Source organism: Cucumis sativus, chromosome 1 (assembly GCF_000004075.3).
Source record: "Cucumis sativus cultivar 9930 chromosome 1, Cucumber_9930_V3, whole genome shotgun sequence".
NCBI classification, from domain to species: domain Eukaryota; kingdom Viridiplantae; phylum Streptophyta; class Magnoliopsida; order Cucurbitales; family Cucurbitaceae; genus Cucumis; species Cucumis sativus.
The window spans coordinates 20,457,980-20,476,593 of NC_026655.2; the positions used below are offsets into that span (position 1 = coordinate 20,457,980).

General features: G+C 35.5%; 2 protein-coding genes across 2 annotated transcripts; both read right to left on the reverse strand.

Annotated features, from left to right (window-relative positions):
- Positions 1-5,251: 5,251 nt before the first annotated feature.
- On the reverse strand, positions 5,252-7,378 carry LOC101208099 (plant-specific TFIIB-related protein PTF2). The gene has a single exon (XM_004149017.3). It carries the CDS (start codon positions 7,144-7,146, stop codon positions 5,569-5,571), a length of 1,578 nt encoding a protein of 525 aa, XP_004149065.1. The 5' UTR covers positions 7,147-7,378; the 3' UTR covers positions 5,252-5,568.
- Positions 7,379-15,051: 7,673 nt separating this feature from the next.
- On the reverse strand, positions 15,052-17,181 carry LOC101204244 (probable inactive dual specificity protein phosphatase-like At4g18593). Its single transcript, XM_011659495.2, has 3 exons — positions 17,032-17,181; positions 15,566-15,830; positions 15,052-15,462 (listed from the first exon to the last, which is right to left on the reverse strand). Exons 2-3 carry the CDS (start codon positions 15,798-15,800, stop codon positions 15,308-15,310), a joined length of 390 nt encoding a protein of 129 aa, XP_011657797.1. The 5' UTR covers positions 15,801-15,830; positions 17,032-17,181; the 3' UTR covers positions 15,052-15,307.
- Positions 17,182-18,614: the final 1,433 nt, after the last annotated feature.

Consider the following 18,614-nt stretch of genomic DNA (forward strand, 5'->3'; position numbering starts at 1 on the left):
CTATGGGATTCATAGTTGGCCTTCAAAAGATCAAACGTCAGTCAAGACTCGGTGCTGACTAAAGACTTTTTCTTTCTGCCTCTGTCATGCTTAGTCTTTCAAATACTAGGGGGCATGCAACAGATGGTGTAATTCGAGTAAATGATGAGGTTCTCTAATTATCGCCTTCTTTTTCGTCAGTACTGTCAACCTCCTCTATAGTTATATGATTGTTGTCAACCACTTTTTCCTTCCTCTTTCTAGTTATATGGATCGGCTCTGGCGACTTGTATCCAAGTCCTTTTCTCAACACGGGTATAACATGTCCTTCCTGTAAAAGCTTCTTTTGATTTGAGGAGAGCTCAGGTTGGTCATGAATTTTCAAGCTTTTAAAATTAGTGTGAGCTGTGAAGTCATAACCTGCTTTCGCCATCAATTTGTAAGCATTGGCGTCGAATTCGTCTATCATTCACCTTTGGGGCAAGTTTGCTTCCATCATATCTATCTTTACCTTCCATTTCGTTATCTTAGTTAGTAATGTAGTGAACCTTTCTTTTGAGACTTCAATGTCACCAACCTTCAAACATTTTGGAGACTCCACGAATGGTGATTCGCCTTTCTTGCCCCTTGACAGAGGGACATAGTGCAAAACTGGTGGTTTGCAGCCTTTTCATCCTTCAAGATCATACTCTTTGTGCTGCTAGTGTATGCTTCACTCTTTCTAGAGTTAAAGGTTCCCACACTTTTGTGTGGTTTTGTGGTTGCAAGTGATTTCTGTGAATTATCTTCTCCTTTTATAAGAGGAATTTCTGTAGGCAAAGCTTCTAAGATAATATCATTCTACGAACAAAACTTTGCATCTGCGAAGTGAGACTCAGCCTCTGAGAACAAATTAGAGTCGGCTTCAACCTTATTTACACCGTCTTGATAAGATTTGAAGCACTAATGCACTGTTGAAGTTACTACTCTGTTTCCATGAATCCAAGGACGACCTAGTAACAACTTGTAAGTGGTCCTTAAGTCTATGACATGAAACAATGCACTGGCCTTTAGGTCACCAATTGTGAGTTCTAAACGTATCATGCCTATTGTTCTTTGGCTGCCCTGGTTAAAACCTTGAATTACCAGCTTGTTATTTGAGAGCTCGTCCATCAATATGTCTAATTGCCACATAGTCGACTTCGACATTATGTTGACAACTAATCCATTATCGATGAGAATTCGATCGACTCTCTATTCTCGAACGTATCCAGAAACATACAAGGGTCTATTATGAAGTTTAGATCCCAACAACAAATCCTCATATGAGAAGTCTATAGACATACAATAAAAAGCACTCTCATATGTCGTAGTTGGAGTACTCGAACTTGATGCTCTTAAATTTAGCAATGCATCTATAAGGATGGTTTTGGTCTCTTGAGGAAGTGATAATAAATCCTCCACATTGAACCTTGAAAGGTCTTTTGACACTCCCTCCTCTTCTAGTGATCTTGGAGGGATTATTTCTTCCTCTGTTGTGCTGATAGCATGACATGCAACGGCTTCTAGGTCTTCATCCTGATGATCACAAAGGAGTTGCTGTAAGAATAGCATCTCCCCACAAGTATGAAGGAAGAGGAGTGGATAACATAAGGGAACGGGCTACTTACAGAAGATGACTGTTATTTTGCTCGGCCAGCCACTCCATTTTGTTGAGGATTGTAGGCGTATGAGTTTTGGTGAACAATCCTCTGAAAGGCTAGAAATTCACTAAGTTTATGGTTTTGGAATTCCTGGCCATTATAACTTCAAGAATAGCAATTTTTTATGGAATTGTGTTTCAATGGTGTGATAGAAATTTTGGAAAATAGAGGCAGCTTGTTATTTATCGATAATAAGATAGACCCAGGTAAGACGAGTATGATCATCAATGAAAGTTACAAACCACCGTTTTCTAGATGAGATGGTGACCTTGGAGGGACCCCAAACGTCACTATGGATAAGGGTAAACAGTTGGGTGGGTTTATATGGTTGTGAGGAAAAAGAAACCCAGTGTTGTTTTGCCCAAATGCACACATCACAAGATAACGAGGAGACATCTATTTTAGAAAAAGTATGGGGAAACAAATATTTCATATAAGTAAAGTTCGAGTGACCCAACCGAAAATGCCACAACATAAAGTCATGTTCAAAAGTGCTAAAATAGGAAGATAGTAAACTAGTCCTAGAGATACTACTACCGAAGGTATCATCATCAAGGATATAAAGTCCCCTACTATGTCGGACTATGTCAATCGTCCTCCCCGACTCAAGTCTTAAAAACAAACAAATTCAAGTAAGAAAGTAGCTTTACAGTGCAGCTCACAAGTGATCTTACTAATAGATAACAACTTGTAAAAAAGCTTAGGCACATGCAAAACCTTCTAAAGAGAGAAACTGTCAAAGAGAACTATTTGTCCTTTGTCAGCAATCGGAGCTAAAGAGCTGTCTGCTATCCTAATTTTCTCCTTATCAGCACAAGGTGTATAAGAGATAAAGTGCTCTGAAGAACCTGTCAAGTGATTTGTGGCCCCCCGAGTCCAAAATCCAAGGATTCTTCACATCAACACTAGTAAGATCGAGGGACTGAGGCATACCTGACTTAGCAATGGTGCCTAGAGTAGGAGGGTCGGTCTAGCTAGTGTAGGGCCAGTTGACTGAGAGGTATGGGCAATCTCCCTAACATCGACACGCCCTGAGTGCTTGTTGGAGGAATGTTTGTTACCTCTTGGGGGCCGACTGTGGAGTTTCCGACAATGATCCTTGGCGTGCCATTGTTTCTTGCAGTGTTCGCATACGATGATTGATTTTCCACTATTCTTTTCATTACCGTGGGTCGAGAAACGAGCACTAAGGGCAACAGAGTTAGTTATATAATTTGAAGGTACATTAGGGAGCGAAGTTACCGAGTTCTTTGAATATATCAGTAGATTGATCGATTTAGAGGATGCACCAACTTCAAAAACAACTCTATTGTAGGTTTGGTTAATCCTGGGACCACAAACATATGGTTGTCCATAACTAGAGGGTGCCAATGGCTCGCCCGCTTCAATCTCTGATCCGTTATGGAATTGGTCTACCCCGTTCCCACCGAAGAAAGGTTGTTGTAAAGGGTCGACGGACAGATTTGCATTGTTGTACAAATTTGACAATTTTGTAGGTTGTTGTTACGACAATGGGTGGCACGTGCGGCTGCGGATGACCGAAAGTAGGTGTACATAAGCCGGGTTGGACCGAGTTGGAAGAAAAATATGGACCAACCCAAAGTAACCAAGTTCTTTCGAAGGCACATTAGGTTGACGGGTTGGCCTTTTTTTTCTTTTTTTAATCATATTGTTTTTTCAAAATTTTATAACACCATAATTGAGAACTAAACCAAATTCACAACATATTATAAACCAAGATCTAATTAAATTCATAACTATTAAACACAGCTGATAAACTTGGCAACACAATTGAGAGTTTCACAACATATAAAATCCAAATTCACAAAATATGCATCAAATTATTAAACCCAAAACAAAGCTTCACAAACATATAAAATCCAATTCACAATATATGCATCAAATTATTAAACACAAAACAAAGTTTCACAAACATATAAAATCCAATTCACAATATATGCATCAAATTATTAAACACAAGACAAAGTTAACTATCAAATATTTAACTTACCCTAGAATTAGATAAGGGTGATTTTCATGGTGACGAATTTTAAAGAAACCCAAATATGTGGTATATTGAACGTGGAAGGCTCCAAAAGATTAAGAAACTTAGAATAGAATAGATTGAATTTATTCTAAAGACAACAAAATATAACAAAAGTAATTTATGCTTGTCGGCTGAAACTTAGATCTTAGATCTTGCGATTGCGAAGGGAACGAAAGAAGCTAAACTGTTCGCCAGTCGAAACGTGCGAAGGTCAGAATTGATACTGTGAAGGGAAACAAACGAACGGAATATGTTGGGAACAAAGCTTGAGAGTGCAGCTTGCGAAGTGCGACAAAAACGTTTGTCGATCGAAACGTGCAAAGGTCGAAATTGATAACTGCGATGGGAAACGGACTAACAGAAAATGTTGGGAACAAAGCTTGAGACTGCGGCCTGCGAGGTGCAACTTGTGAATGAGAAGTTCATAACATTCTTGGCTAAAACGTCTGAAGGCCGGAGAACTACGAAGTATGGAAGTTGGAACTGAAGAACGGATGAAATGTCATGGTTGTGCGCCGTTTGTGGTGGGGAAAAGAAAAATTAAAATGACAAGTTAGGGTTTTATATATATATGACCAGGTCGGGTTGGGTAAACACGACCCTTGATTCTCCAACCTGGTAACCCTGCTCATTTTAATTTTTTTTCAATCTCTAACCCAACCCAACCCAAAACTTAATTTAACCCAACCCAACTCAAAACCTAATTTAACCCAATCCAACCCTTACAATTTGGGTTGGGTAATTCGGGTTGGGCGGATTATCGAGTTTTTTAAACACCCCTAACTGAAAGGGTAAAATGGTTGGATACGCGACAGCTTGTAGAGGCGGATGGGATGGGCAGTGAGATGAATGGACGACAATGCATGGGCCAATACGCCCGACAGAAGCAGCGCGTGCGATGTTTTCTAGTCGAAATAATGCGCAGACGACAGCAAGGGTTGGCCCACTATGTAGATTTACACTTGAATTCGGTGGAGTAATTTTTCCATGGTGGTGGACACAGCGGCGACGGTAACTTCTGTTTTGGTCCGGGTGTTTCCTAAAATTTTTTCTAGGGTTTCGTTGTTGCTTCGCTATGATACCATATTGAAAGCAATAAACATGAAATCAAGGTTTACGTGGAAAAAGAACCGGGAGAAAAATCATGATGTTTATAGTTTTATTGTTTTTCTAATGAATACAATTGTACAAATGAGGGAACTTAAATAGAAGGTAAAGAGCAAAGAAGAAAAGAAAAAGAAATATTTAGGGTAAGTTTTGCATAATTATTTATTCCATATATATAGATTCTAACAGAATTAAAAAAGAAAAAGAGGTCTTCAAAAAAAATCTTCATCATTTTTCCCTTCAATCTTCTCTTGTCTTCATTGATATTATATCCAATTGTGAAAGAAATTCATTGCAAGAGCAGTATTTTAAATCGAGTTGCTGTTATGACAAAAAAAAAAGTTAGGAAGAAATTTACCTTTAGAAGAATCCTTTGAACTACCAAGAGTTACTAGAGAGTTGAATCATTGACGTAAACCACGAGCAATAGCAGAAGTTGACGTAATTCGAATAGACCATTTTATGTAGTTCCAGAACAAAACAAGACAACAATTTGAAACAAATAGGAGTTGCTTTCTAGTCAATTCATCATCTGTATTGCCAGCCAGAATTCCAAGAATTGTTTACAAATTTTAACTCAAGTTCCGACTGAATTCATAAATGAACATCCAAAATCTTTATCAATCAACAATATCAACCAGAAATAACTTCTCTTTGTGCTGAAAATTCTACATCTTATTTCTCAGATATTCAGATCTTTGCCTGTACCTTCCTATACACTTTCAGTATTGTCTCCATATGGAAAAAAAACGTCTAAAAAGTTGAAGAAGTGAAGACGTACAAGTCCAACAAGACCTTGTAATGGCCCTTCTCAATTTCCTCCTCCTGTACTCCATGGAGAAGAAGGGTTTCAATTATTATATCTTCCCATTCTATAACATCAGCTCCCTTACGCTTTCTTTTCTTCTTAATATTTACATCATCAGCTGGAGCAGTTGAAGGGTGCATAATCCTCTGGATTCGCTTCTTAGCAGCATTTACTTTCTCCTTCCTCCTTTCGTATGCATTGCAACTCGAAACAAATGATGGTGGGATACCCTGCGACCCTATATCAGTCTCCAATAATTGCTGCAATAGAAGCTTTTTGCTTAATTCTGATTTCCCCTCCCACCACTCTGTACTTGAGTAAAAACCAGTTTTTCTTCCCTGCTTTGTACCATAGACCTCATTAATACCACCCGACGACCTGAGCTCAGCCATTTCATCTAAAAATTTATTATAAATTAAGGATAAACATTCATGTGAAATATTGAGCCTGTTCCCATTATCACGATTCGATTCATCCTGCCATCTACTGCGTTGTAACTCAAAATACTGAGAATCGTCTTCTAAATTATAAACCTCACTCTCATACTCAAGCTCTTTTCTTAAACACTCACTCACTGCAGACTGCAAATCAATCTCCACATTCTCCAAGTCCTTCCCCTTACCACTGGCCTTTGACATTGATTTCAATTCCATATATTGAATCACAAAAGGAGCATTCTTTACAATATTCTTTGTCGTGATATCTTTTCCCCAAGGCAACTTTTTTCCAACTTCCACAAGTGCCTCCAGAAGTTCCCTATACCTCTTTTTACATGTTGAAACGTTCGCATGAACCTCCATTCCTACATTCTCAATACTAACATCAACCTCATTCAATTTCGACACCAGAACTAACACCGCAGCCACCATTGGTAGCGGTTGCCGCCCAGTTGTCAGAAACCATTTCATAGCACATTGTAGCAAAAAAATTCCTTGCTTAACAATTCTCTCAAGAATATCAGCTTCTAATCTTGAGAAAGAAGGTGAGTTCCTAGCGGCCCGCTCTAATGACCCCACAATATCAAACACCGGAAACTCAGACCCTCTCAAATCCAAAAATTCAACAACTCTCATAACCATTCTGCCAAGTTCATGAAGATCACATTCGACGGCAGATGCAACTTCTGACATTGATAATGGCCGACTATCCTTGCGCATAGAAACGTACGCACAAGCACCAACGAGAATTGGGAACCAATCACCTAATCCATACTCGCCCTCTGTAATCGTCGATACTAAAATCCTAACATCATTGGATTTAGAAGCAGAAAATCCTAACCTAAACGTAATATCTTCAATAACTTTTTGAGCCTCATAGATCTTCTTGTCCTTATAATTCAAAACGCTGCCCGAACCTGATGTTCCAACGCGGACGAATGTGCCCTGTGGACCATTGATACCGCCAAGCTGAGCGTCATAATTGTCAAATTCCTGAACAATTCCGCAGGAGGAGCAAATCTGGTTTCCGGAAACATCGTCACGGAAGATGGACCTGCTGTGGCAATTCTTACAAGAGCCGGACATCGGAGAGACGAGATTGGAGGCAAGAAATTCAATGCATCAGCTTGAGATTCACTAGAGATAAGAAAATTACAAGCAAATTAGGAGATTTCACCGATGAATTATACGCCGGGGAAGAAAATTTCAGGACTTTGTGCAAAGTGCAGCAAACCCTAAGAACTGGACTTTCCGGAATCGTTGCAAGTGTTGTGTGAGGCGGAAGATCGGAATTTCGAAAATGGGCCGTAAGTCTAATCTGAATTGCACGTTTATGGGCCCAAAGTATACGAATTGGGCCTTATAATGGCATTCTCGATCTTGTACGATGAAAATCGGAACTTGCCATTATATTCTAATAAAATAACTAACTATATAAACAACATTTTAAAAAGTTATAAATACAATGTTCGAGCATGAAATTTCGACCCATTGAATTCTGTCACATCATCACAGCAAAATTGTGATCGTCATAATTTAATTGAGTGTGGATAATTAAGTTTTCTCATATCCAATCAATTCAGACTCTTGATGTAAAAAATTTAGGCTAAATAAATATTGGGCCCAAGCCCCGTGAGTAAATAGGCTCAGGCCCAAGTCCAGTTCAACAGGAAAATGGGTCCAAGACCAAGTCCACAAAGCAAATGGATTCAAGTTCAAGCCCACAAAGCAAATTGACCCAAGCCCATCTAAAGCCCATGAAATTTCTTTATAAATAGAGATTCGTGCCATTCATTTGGAGGGAGCTTGGGATTGAAGGAAGAATTGATGCTATGAAGTACTAAGCACGAAATCAACATCTTCTGAAAGATTTAAGACTTTGAAGATTAAACATTCCTTGAATTCCAAAAAGATCGAAGTTCAAATCGACTTGCAATTACAACATCTTGAAAACCGAATACTAAGAAGTTATAAAGTTTTTATCTTGTATTCGAGAGAAAGCATCAAATGACTAAATACTAGAAACTGTGTTTACAATATATATCAATATACAAAGTTCAATTTAACGAGTTACATTTCTTCGAAATCTTGTGTGAACAACAACGTCAAAGTCTATTAAAGGTAGGAACTTATCGTCAACTGATAAACTATGTTGTAAATATTAGTCTATTACTGATAAACTATAAAAGTGTTTTAGCGATAGAAAACTATAACGAATAGATTTTGCTATATTTTTACTTTTTAAAAAAAATATTGTTATATATTTAATTATTATTCCTAAAATTGCTATCCATTATAATTATTCAAACAAAAACTACGATGAATATCCCATTTGCTTCCTTGCATTTTTTTACCGGTAAAATTGTGGGTATTTGGAGAAAATCTCAAATTACAAAATTTGCTCCATGTTCTATGTTTAGAATACAGTTGTCCCAATTATGAAAAGTTGTAGACCAATTGTAGGTATTCTTCAAAATTGGAAGACTACAAGCACAATTTGTTGAACAATTAAAAAAGTCAATGTTGCGATGTGATAAAAGTTGGATTAATTATATGTAGGGCAATATAGAGTGGGTTGATGAACTAATAAGGTTAATAGGACGTGGAAGGAATTTGGGTGTACTGCCAAGTTGCAAGGATTATCCATTTTTTGTACAATGAATTAATTATCATCTATATTTTATTGTAGTATGTTAGAACAAATATGTAATTAATCTCCTTCTGCTTTATTTTTAGTATTTGTATTTATTTTGTTTTCCTTTTCCTTAGATAGCAAATCTGTAATGATTTCCTTGACGTTTTTGACTTTTTACTTCTGTATCTTTATTGCCTTTCTTGTCAAAGTTGTCATGTCTACATATATTTTGTATCTATCATTGATTACAATATAGAAAAGAATATTGCTTTGTGCCCTCTCTCTCCATCTTCTTCTCAGCTTTCTTTCTTCCTTTTATATTTTTCTCTTGGTATCATAGCACCAAAGACCAATGTCATGTCTGATTTTAGCTGAAAACAACACCACCACTAAAATCCAAAACACTTCGGTGACCATTGCTCCGACATATACTGCCATCAACACTTCCTTTGGACATCCTTTGGACACATCTCTCTCTATTAAGCTTGATGACAAAAAATTTGGACTATGGAGAGGCATGGTTCTTGCTGTTCTTCGAGGCCAAAAGGTAGATGGGTATGTTCTTGGCGCAAAAAGTCAACCACCTCAATCCTTAAAGTCAAATGATGAAGCTAGTTCTTCTACTTCAGTATTAATCCAGCCTTTGAAGAATAGACAGCAACAGATCAAACTCTTTTTGGATGGTTACATGGTTCAGTGACTCCGTCTGGGGCATCAGAGGTCGTTAATCTAACAACATCAAGAAAGGTGTGGTTGGCACTAGAGGAACTCTATGGTACAATTAGCAGAGCCCGTATAAATCAGTTGAGATCAATTCTTTAAAATACTACAACTAGCAGAGCCCGTATAGAATGGCAGATAGTGGAGCCACAAACCATATCACCAATGATTCTGGTAATCTTCAATTCAAAATTAAATATCATGGTACTGGTTCTTTAACCGTTGGTGATGGAACAAAATTGGCTATAGCACATGTTGGTAATATTAATGTTTCCTTAGATCAAATGCCCCTTAAACTGAAAAATATTCTACATGTGCCACATATTCAGCGAAATTTGTTGAGTGTTGCTAAGTTAACCACTGACAATGATGTTTTTGTTGAATTTCATTCTAATTGTTGCTTTGTGAAGGAAAAGGAAATTAGGAAGGTGGTGCTGCAAGGAATACTTAAAAATGGACTTTACCAACTATCTCTCCCTCATCAATCTCCTTCTAAAGACAAAGTTCAAATTTCCTTCACTTCTCCATCTCCTCTCCAGAAGTTGGTTCGAGTCAACTAATAGTCTTAGTGCAAAAAAATTTGTCGTGTCTTTCAATCTATCTTCTCACAGTTCTAAAAAATCTACTAATGTCGTGTCTAAAGAAATATGGCATCAAAGATTAGGCCATACTTCTGATCGTATTTTAAATTCAGTAGTCAAAAGTTGTAATATTTCTTTTCCCTTCAATGAAAAACATTCTTTCAGTAATGCTTGTCAGTATGGAAAATCCCATAGCTTACCATTTACTATCTCGAATTCTTTTACTTCCCAACCACTAGAGCTCATTCATTGTGACCTTTGAGGACTATCTCTTATCTCTTCTACTGTTGGTTTTCGTTTCTATATTAGTTTTGTTGACAACTGTACTCGTTTTACCCACATTTATCCTCTCAAACACAAACATGAAGCCCTTTCTGCATTTATTCAATATAAAAACCTTGTTGAAAACAAATTTGAAAAGAAAATTAAAACCCTACAAAGTGATTGGGGAGGTCAATTTCAATCCTTTTCTTCTTTCTTAAAAGACAAAGGAATCGAGTTTTAACATCCATGTCCTCACACAAGTCAACAAAATGGAATAGTTGAACGAAAGCATAGACATATTATTGAAATGAGCCTCACCCTTCTTGCTCAAGCATCTATGCCATTACGTTTTTGGTGAGATACTTTTGTCTCTATTGTCTATATCATGAATCGTCTACCCACACTAGTCCTTGATCATTTATCTCCTTGGGAGAAAGCTTTTCAAAGGAAGCCAAATTATTTTTTTCTAAAATCATTCAGTTGCACTTGCTTTCCATGTCTTCATCCTTATCAAACCCACAAATTTCAATTTCATAGTACATTATGTGTTTTCATGGGCTACAACGAAACTCACAAAGGTTATAAATATTTAAGCTCTAGTGGTCGTACCTACATCTCCCGTGATGCTATTTTTAATGAAATTCAGTTTCCTTTCAAAAATGGATTCTTACCACCTCAAAACCCAAACAACAAAAATTTGAAACTATAATTCTTTTTCCCTCTTCACCTAATAAGGTTCAGCCCATTCCTTCCCCCTTAGGTTCACCATCTTCACCTTGTCTCTCATCCAATGGTCCTTCTATTCCTCAATGTTCAACCAACATGGCGGCACCTTCCAATTTTTCTTGCTCATATCAAGTTGCAATTTCAAATGAAGTTAATGGAACATCACCTGTCACCATCCAAACACACCAAGCTCAGATACTTTATGTGCAGATTCCTCTTAGGAAGTGGTAAATATAGAACCTCATATATCTCCATGTGAAATTGATGTTTCCACATTGTTTCCCTCTGACAAGTTGCACCTTGATGAACTTCCTCAAGCAACCCAACCTCACACGATCCAAAAATGGTGTTTTTAAGCCTAATTCCAAATATGCCTATCATGCTTCTGCTGAGGGTGCATCTCAACTTAATGTTGAACCATGTTCTGCCTCTCAAGCCCTCCAATCTGACCATTGGCGTGCTACTATGAATGAAAAAATGGGTGCCCTATCCAAAAATGACACTTGGATTCTTGTTCCTCCTACTGGCAAATACAGCCTGATTGGAATAAATGGGTGTTCAAGGTGAAACGTCATCCTGACGGAACTGTTCATAAATACACGCACAACTAATTGCCAAAGATTTTCATCAACAACTGGGTATTGACTTCCATGAAACTTTTAGTCATGTTATGAAAGCTCCTACTATTCGTCTCATTCTGGCTCTTGCAGCCTCAAAACAATGGGATATTCGTCAACTTGATATCAATAATGCCTTTCTTAATGGGCATCTTGAAGAAATTGTGTTTATGAAACAACCGGAAGGTTTTGTGGATCCAGATCGACCAAATTATGTTTGCAAATTAAATCGTGCTTTGTATGGTTTTAAACAAGCTTCGCGTGCCTGGTTTGATAAGCTTCTATCAACATTTCTTCAATGGGGTTTTCAAAATTCAAGAGCAGATAACTCGTTATTTTTTCTCACTACCTCTGCTGATATCATTTTAGTCCTCATCTATGTTGATGATATTCTTGTGACGGGTTCCAATAACACTTTGATTAATAAATTTGTGGTTCAACTCAGTCACACATTTGCCCTCAAGGACATGGGCGACTTGCACTACTACCTTGGTGTTGAAGTTCACCGAACAGAGGAAAGCATCCATCTCACCCAAACCAAGTACATTCTTAATATTCTTGAACATGTTGACCTTGCTCATATTAAACCATGTCCCACACCAGCTATTATTGTTAAGCAGTTATCTCTCTATGATGGAACTCCTATGGAAAACCCGACAATTTATCACAGTGTTTTAGGTGCCCTTCAGTATTTGACCCATACTCGACCTGACATTGCCTATATTGTTAACAAGCTAAGTCAATTTCTTCAAAAATCCCACTTCCATACATTGGCAAGCCGTCAAACGAGTTCTTCGTTATCTTAAGGGTACTTTATACTATGGGTTGTTCTTATAAAAATAAGAGAATTTATCTCTTATTGCCTACACTGATGCTGATTGGGCTTGTAGTCTTGATGATCATAAGTCCAGTGTTGCACATTGTATATTTCTTGGGTCGTCCCTCATCTCTTGGGCTTCTAAGAAACATCATGTTGTTGCTCCTTCTAATACTGAATCTGAGTATTGATCCCTTGCTCATATTGTTGATGAGTTAAGTTAGGTCATGTCTCTTTTATCTGAAATTGGTTTTAGTCCATCAAAAGCTCCTATCATCTGGTGAGATAATATAAGTGCTCTCTCTCTCTGAGTTGCTAATCTTGTGTTTCACTCTAGAAGTAAACATGTTGAATTAAATATTCACTTTGTTTGAGATAAAGGTCTCACTAAGGAGCTGGATGTATGCTATGTGCCTTCTTTGCACCAGCTTGTCGACGGCCTTACTAAGCCTTTATCTGTGACACGTTTTTGTGACATTCGATCCAAACTTGGTGTAATATAAAATATGCATGTTTGATAGGATATATTTAGTTTTTTTAGATGATATAATATTAGGTTACAAACTTCATTTTGGTTCATATTGTGCATATAATTTGCACAACTGATTACAAACTTCTTCTCCCACTGAAATAGGAATGTTGTTTAATAGATGCAAGGTTTAATTTTGAGTTTTCTAAGTTAGGGTTAAATTTAATTCTTAGTTTCTTTTGCAACTTATTCTTTTTAGTTTTGACAGAAAAATTGATGTGAAATAGGTTTTTTTTTTTTTTTTTTCACAAATGTAAGCTTTGGTCTAAGTTTTGTACCATAACTACCATGATAAAAAGAAAAAAAAAATGTAGCTTGTTTGGTAGAGAATTTGAAAACAGAGAAATTTAAAGCAATTGATTTAAATGAAAACAAAGGTATATTTCTTATTTTCAAATATGCGTTTTCAATTTAAACCACTGCAAACTAGTGATAGTAACCTCCTAGATAATAGTTGACAATAAACTAATAATAACTTGTTTGTGGACAGGGTTTTATGTTTAAAAAAATTGTAGATTTCTTATTTATTGTATAGAATAAATTGGAACTTTTGTTTCTATGGTTGGGAAGAAGTTAAAATTTGGATTTAGGATTTATTATTTACCTCTATTATTTGATAAGAACTTCATAAATACTTCACATGGTCGAGACTGTTCAAGAGGATTTAATAAACCAAAGAAACTATGTATGAAATTATATCAAACTATATATGAACTAAATTCTAAATTTTAAAATCAGCTGGACTAAGTTTTAACTTACTCCTCATCATATAAATAAAATTTAGAATTTAATATCTTATAATAATTATATAATACATATTTTAAATAAATAAAAAATCGAATTGAATTTATAACTTGATACGTTATATTTCTAAATATTTTTATCTTTATTTAATATAATTATGTATTTTAAAATTTGAAATTCAAATTATGAATACAAATAAAACATTAAAAAAAATGTTATTTTCAAATCATGTTTGAATCACAGAAGCTCAAAACTATTTTCAAAAATAGAATTGAAGCTATCTACCTGACACATATTCTTTAAATTCAATAAATCTAAAAACATAAAACAGACTTTAAATTCAATAAATCTAAAACCATAAAACAGAATCCGAAAGGCGAACAAACATGCCTTTAATTTTCACTTTGTTTTTCTTTTTTATTATTGTTTTGATGGACTTTTAAGAAGTATTGAGCTTTGAATCAGGTTGATACAAGTATTATTATATTCAAAAGAAGAATATTAGTGATGTCATTTGATTAGGGAAAATAAATAAATAAAGTGTCTATATATACATATTTTTAATTTTAGAAATAAATAAAAAAAATTAAAAACGCTGCTTTACTAATTCGTAGCTAAAATTGATATATTCACAGTGGTATCAAGTAATTGCAAACTTAATTAGATTACTTTTGACAAACTTAAGATGGTTAACAATGAATGAAGCAATGAACTACGAAATTCAAGGAGAAAAGTAGGCAAGGAGTTTAGAGAAGCAAACATAGAAGAAATAGAATGGTTCAATCTCAATGAGAGATTTGTACTTGACAGTGGATGGAAGCTTCTATTCCTTTGACAGATTCAATCTGGACATCTCCTAATACTGATAGATCAACCCCACTATATTCCGCCCAAATGTTCAAAACGAACTTCATGAATTTTAGCTACGACAATATTTGACTTCTCCAACCAGGTAATAGTAAAAAAAAAACTCCAAAATCCTAGGTAATAATCAGATTTTTCAACCAAACTGTCACAAAACCGATTATGGTCAGTTTAGTTAATGTTCAAACTGACTTCGACCAGTACAACTCCTCTCATACTTTGATTTGGTCGGTCCACTCCATCATGATCATTCCTAGCTAAATCACTTTAGTTCGCAAAAATTAACAAAGGTCTTCTATGTAGAAACTCCTGTGTTTTCTTGCTTGTTCAAATCTTCACATCACATTTATCATACTAAATGTGATGTTTTAATGGTCTGTTTGGATTGAGTATAGGAAAAATAATATTTTTAATTAAACTTTTTAAATAAAAGGTCAACCACCTTGTTTCTTTGCTGATGTCCGAATGATCGGTTGAACCCCGTAGGCTAAGGCTTCCAGCACAATAACTGCATCCGTGTTAATTCTCAAATATCTTATATTCAAAATTTCCTTTCCCATGATCAGCATTCCCTATTCCACAATCCAAACTTCGGTTTCTGTTTTCAAATTATCAAATATTGAACTTTTCAATATTCTGCTAAATCAAGTTTGCTAGATTTCTAGTTCTAGGAAAAGAAAAGAAGCAAGAGCCCTTTACAAGACCTATACCAACAACTAGCAAGTTAACTTTATTTTCTCTCTAGTTTATTCACATGAGGCATTCATCTAATCTGCCTTTGTGAAGTTGAAAAGCAGGATTTACCCAAGCTCCGCAGCTGCACTGCATTCCAGCCCAGTTGAAGGAACCCAAACGAGCTTTGCATCCAATACACACAAGTTTCTCTTCAACATGCCCATCTTGCACTGCTCATCAAAAAGAAGAAATGAGTTGATTTTTACGACGATCGAGCAAGATTAATTGAAAAGAAGACGAAAGGAAAAGGGGGTTTGATTTGCTTAATCTTACAGGTTTCCATCCATTTCATTGGTTCAACAAATATGGAGGTGCAATCAGCTGGCTTGTTCTCTATTCCTTGTGAATTACCACTTCTCTTATTCCACTTGAAGCATGATTCACCTTTTCCTCGTTCGTGGGTAATGATACTCTCCTGCGTGGCAACAATTCTACGACACTTCTTACAACGATACATAACTTGAGGATTTGAGACGGATTCTGAACTTGAGTTATTTTCTTCACTCATGTTTGTAGCTTGACAATGATGGCTGATAAACTGGTAAAGGATTAAATTTTGTTAAATAAATGGAGAAAAGAATAGGAAGATATGGCAACATGGAGATAGAACTTCAGCAACATTGCCAGACAACAGATTAAAGAGCAATCAGCAAGAAAGATTGCATCTGGGGCAGTACTCAGTTGTCTGTTTCTTGTATACTTATTCCCTTCCTCAAAATCTATTATAGGTAATACTCCAAACTCAAAACATTTATACAATACAAGATGTGAAAATATAATGCTAAGTCACTGAAACATTCAAACAAGAGCAAATCACGGCTGGAATATAAAGAAATTTTTCAAAAGTTGAGAGATAAATTGGACGCCTATTATCATGATCTACAAAAGCTACTGCCCCTAAAAAATATCAATACTTAACAGCATTGAGCACCCACACCAAACAAAACTTCACAGCAAGAGAATCCCACCTCTCCATCCTCCACCCGAAAAACAAGTAAGCCGCTAAAGTGCACATAGCTCAACTAACATTGAGCGACTATGATGTTTGTGGGTCAAATCCCCTACACCTATTGAACTAAAATAAGCTATCAAAAAAAGGAATGATTTTCTATATTTGGATTCCCTTCTCAGAGGCTGAAAACGCATACATTTACCCTCAGTCATCAGCACTTGGGGATTGTTTAGACTCCCAACTTCAACTTGGGGCAGTGGACTATAAAGGTCCACTCAGTGGTAAGCTTCCAATTAAAATAGTTGATGTTAATACTCACAGTTAACTACAATAATAGGATTTGAAATCACTTTTTGTTACAAGGTTCAACACTAAACACAACAGTTTATTCTAGTACAAGAAAGAAAATAAGTATTGCTTCTCTGATTATACAACAATGAGGATCAAATAAGCTTTTGATGATAAAGAATATCAACAATCATAGATTATAGGTTAAAAGAAAGTCCGCTGTCCTAATTCCTACACAAACCATTTGAGCGACTTCTCCCCTTCCTCCAATTATTCTGCTAATTTCAAGAACCAGAAAACACCGAAACAATGTTAACATTTCACTACGCAAAATTCGGATTCACAAAGAATGAAACGGAGGAAAATTCAGCCTGGGACCGAAATTCAAATCATCGATTCATTCATTTGTTTTCAACAGTGAGATTAAAAAAAAAATGGGATTCCATGGACGACGAGAATGAAATTACTTGTTGGGTTTAGCTTAAGAAACTTGCCACACCTGAGAAAAGTTGCAGCGTCGCCGTTACTCTCAAATTTTCGTCCTACCCTCCGCAAGGATGAGCAACAGAACGTCCACACCGCCAAATTTACCCCCACAAAGTATTCTTTTGGATCATTTTTAAAAATACCAAAATATTTGGGAAATTGCATCTTAACACCCAATAAAAATTAGGCAAAAAAAAAAAAAAACAATCAAATCCAACTTTTCTTTTTCATATATTTGTTTTTCATATTGAAAATACGACGAGTAATTAAATATATTTGATAGTTATCAAACATTAATATACTTTTAAATTTGTTAGTTTTATAATTTAAAAAATGCGCTGACATATATGTTGTTATCCTAAATTTTATTTCGTTGTTTTGCAAATGCCCAAAAATATTAACTATCTAACCTTTATGAAACTTTCTATATCCTATTTAATTCTTTTTTATTATTATTTTATCTTATATGATAAATGATATATAAAGATGAGTAACCTTGGTTACAATTAAGTATTATATGAATATTTCACTTCAAATAAATTTAATTCGTTGAATTTGAGCTTTGCATTTATATTAATTTTAGCACATGTGTAGGAGTATTTTTCATATCTTATGATCTTGAGATGAATTCTTGTAACACCCCATGACTACGATTTGAAATTCGGATCTCCGACATTCCCTTACATCCCCTGCAACTTTATTAGAGTAAAAGTTCTTCCTACAAACCAACACGAGTCTTTTCAAGATGTTTTGTCCTCACTCACATGCATCTTAGGAATATTTCCAAGAGGTCACCCAATATAAAATTGTTTCAAGCTAAGCACATCTAACTTTTGAGTTCTTATGATCAAGCCACTGAAAAGGAAAGTGCATATTAGTATAGGTATTAACTTTTATTTCTTTTAAGTATTTCTTAAACTTTCAAGTTCTTAGAATCTCTCTCATTCAGATATGATATCGGTTCATTCATGTCTCTCTCCTAATCTCGGGCATTACAACTATATTATTTAGATCTTCAGTGCTTATAAGGAGTTAAGGAGTTGTATTCTTCATATCTCAAAAGCTTTAATCAATATGGATTTCAAATCTTGAGAGCTTTGGCCTTTAGTTATTCAACCTTCGTAATATTGTAAACTTAAGATTACAAGAGTTTGAGAGAAGTTGTATTCCTCACATTTTAGATCTCAAAAGCTTTAATCATAGGGAGACTTCAAATGATCTGAGTTTTGGCCTTCAACTCTCCCAAAAAAGTTGTAAACTTTAAATCGATTTGAACTTCAAGCTTATGAAATTCAAAAAAGATTTAGTCTACCAATTCTTCAATTTTTTCAAAGGTCATCTAAAGATCTATCAAAACTTTAAAATCTTGAAAGTCGTGTAAATGAGTGTTTCATCCAAATTTCTCTCATTCAACAACCACACGTTATAAAACTTGCAACAACATGCAGTTATGTTTTTTTTTTTCAAAAAGGTAGAAGAAACAATTCTTAATTAAAATTAATTACCCAATTTTTAATCACGTGATGATTTTTGTATAATTTAAATATATACACATATACATACATTATTTTAGTCTCCATATGCTAAGACTACTTA

Coding starts and splice junctions, on each gene's coding strand:
- LOC101204244 (XM_011659495.2), bottom strand. CDS start 15,800: ATGAGTGAAGAAAATAACTCAAGTTCAGAATCCGTCTCAAATCCTCAA. Junction 15,463..15,565: donor AATGAAATGGATGGAAACCT/GTAAGATTAAGC, acceptor TTTGATGAGCAG/TGCAAGATGGGCATGTTGAA.
- LOC101208099 (XM_004149017.3), bottom strand. CDS start 7,146: ATGTCCGGCTCTTGTAAGAATTGCCACAGCAGGTCCATCTTCCGTGAC.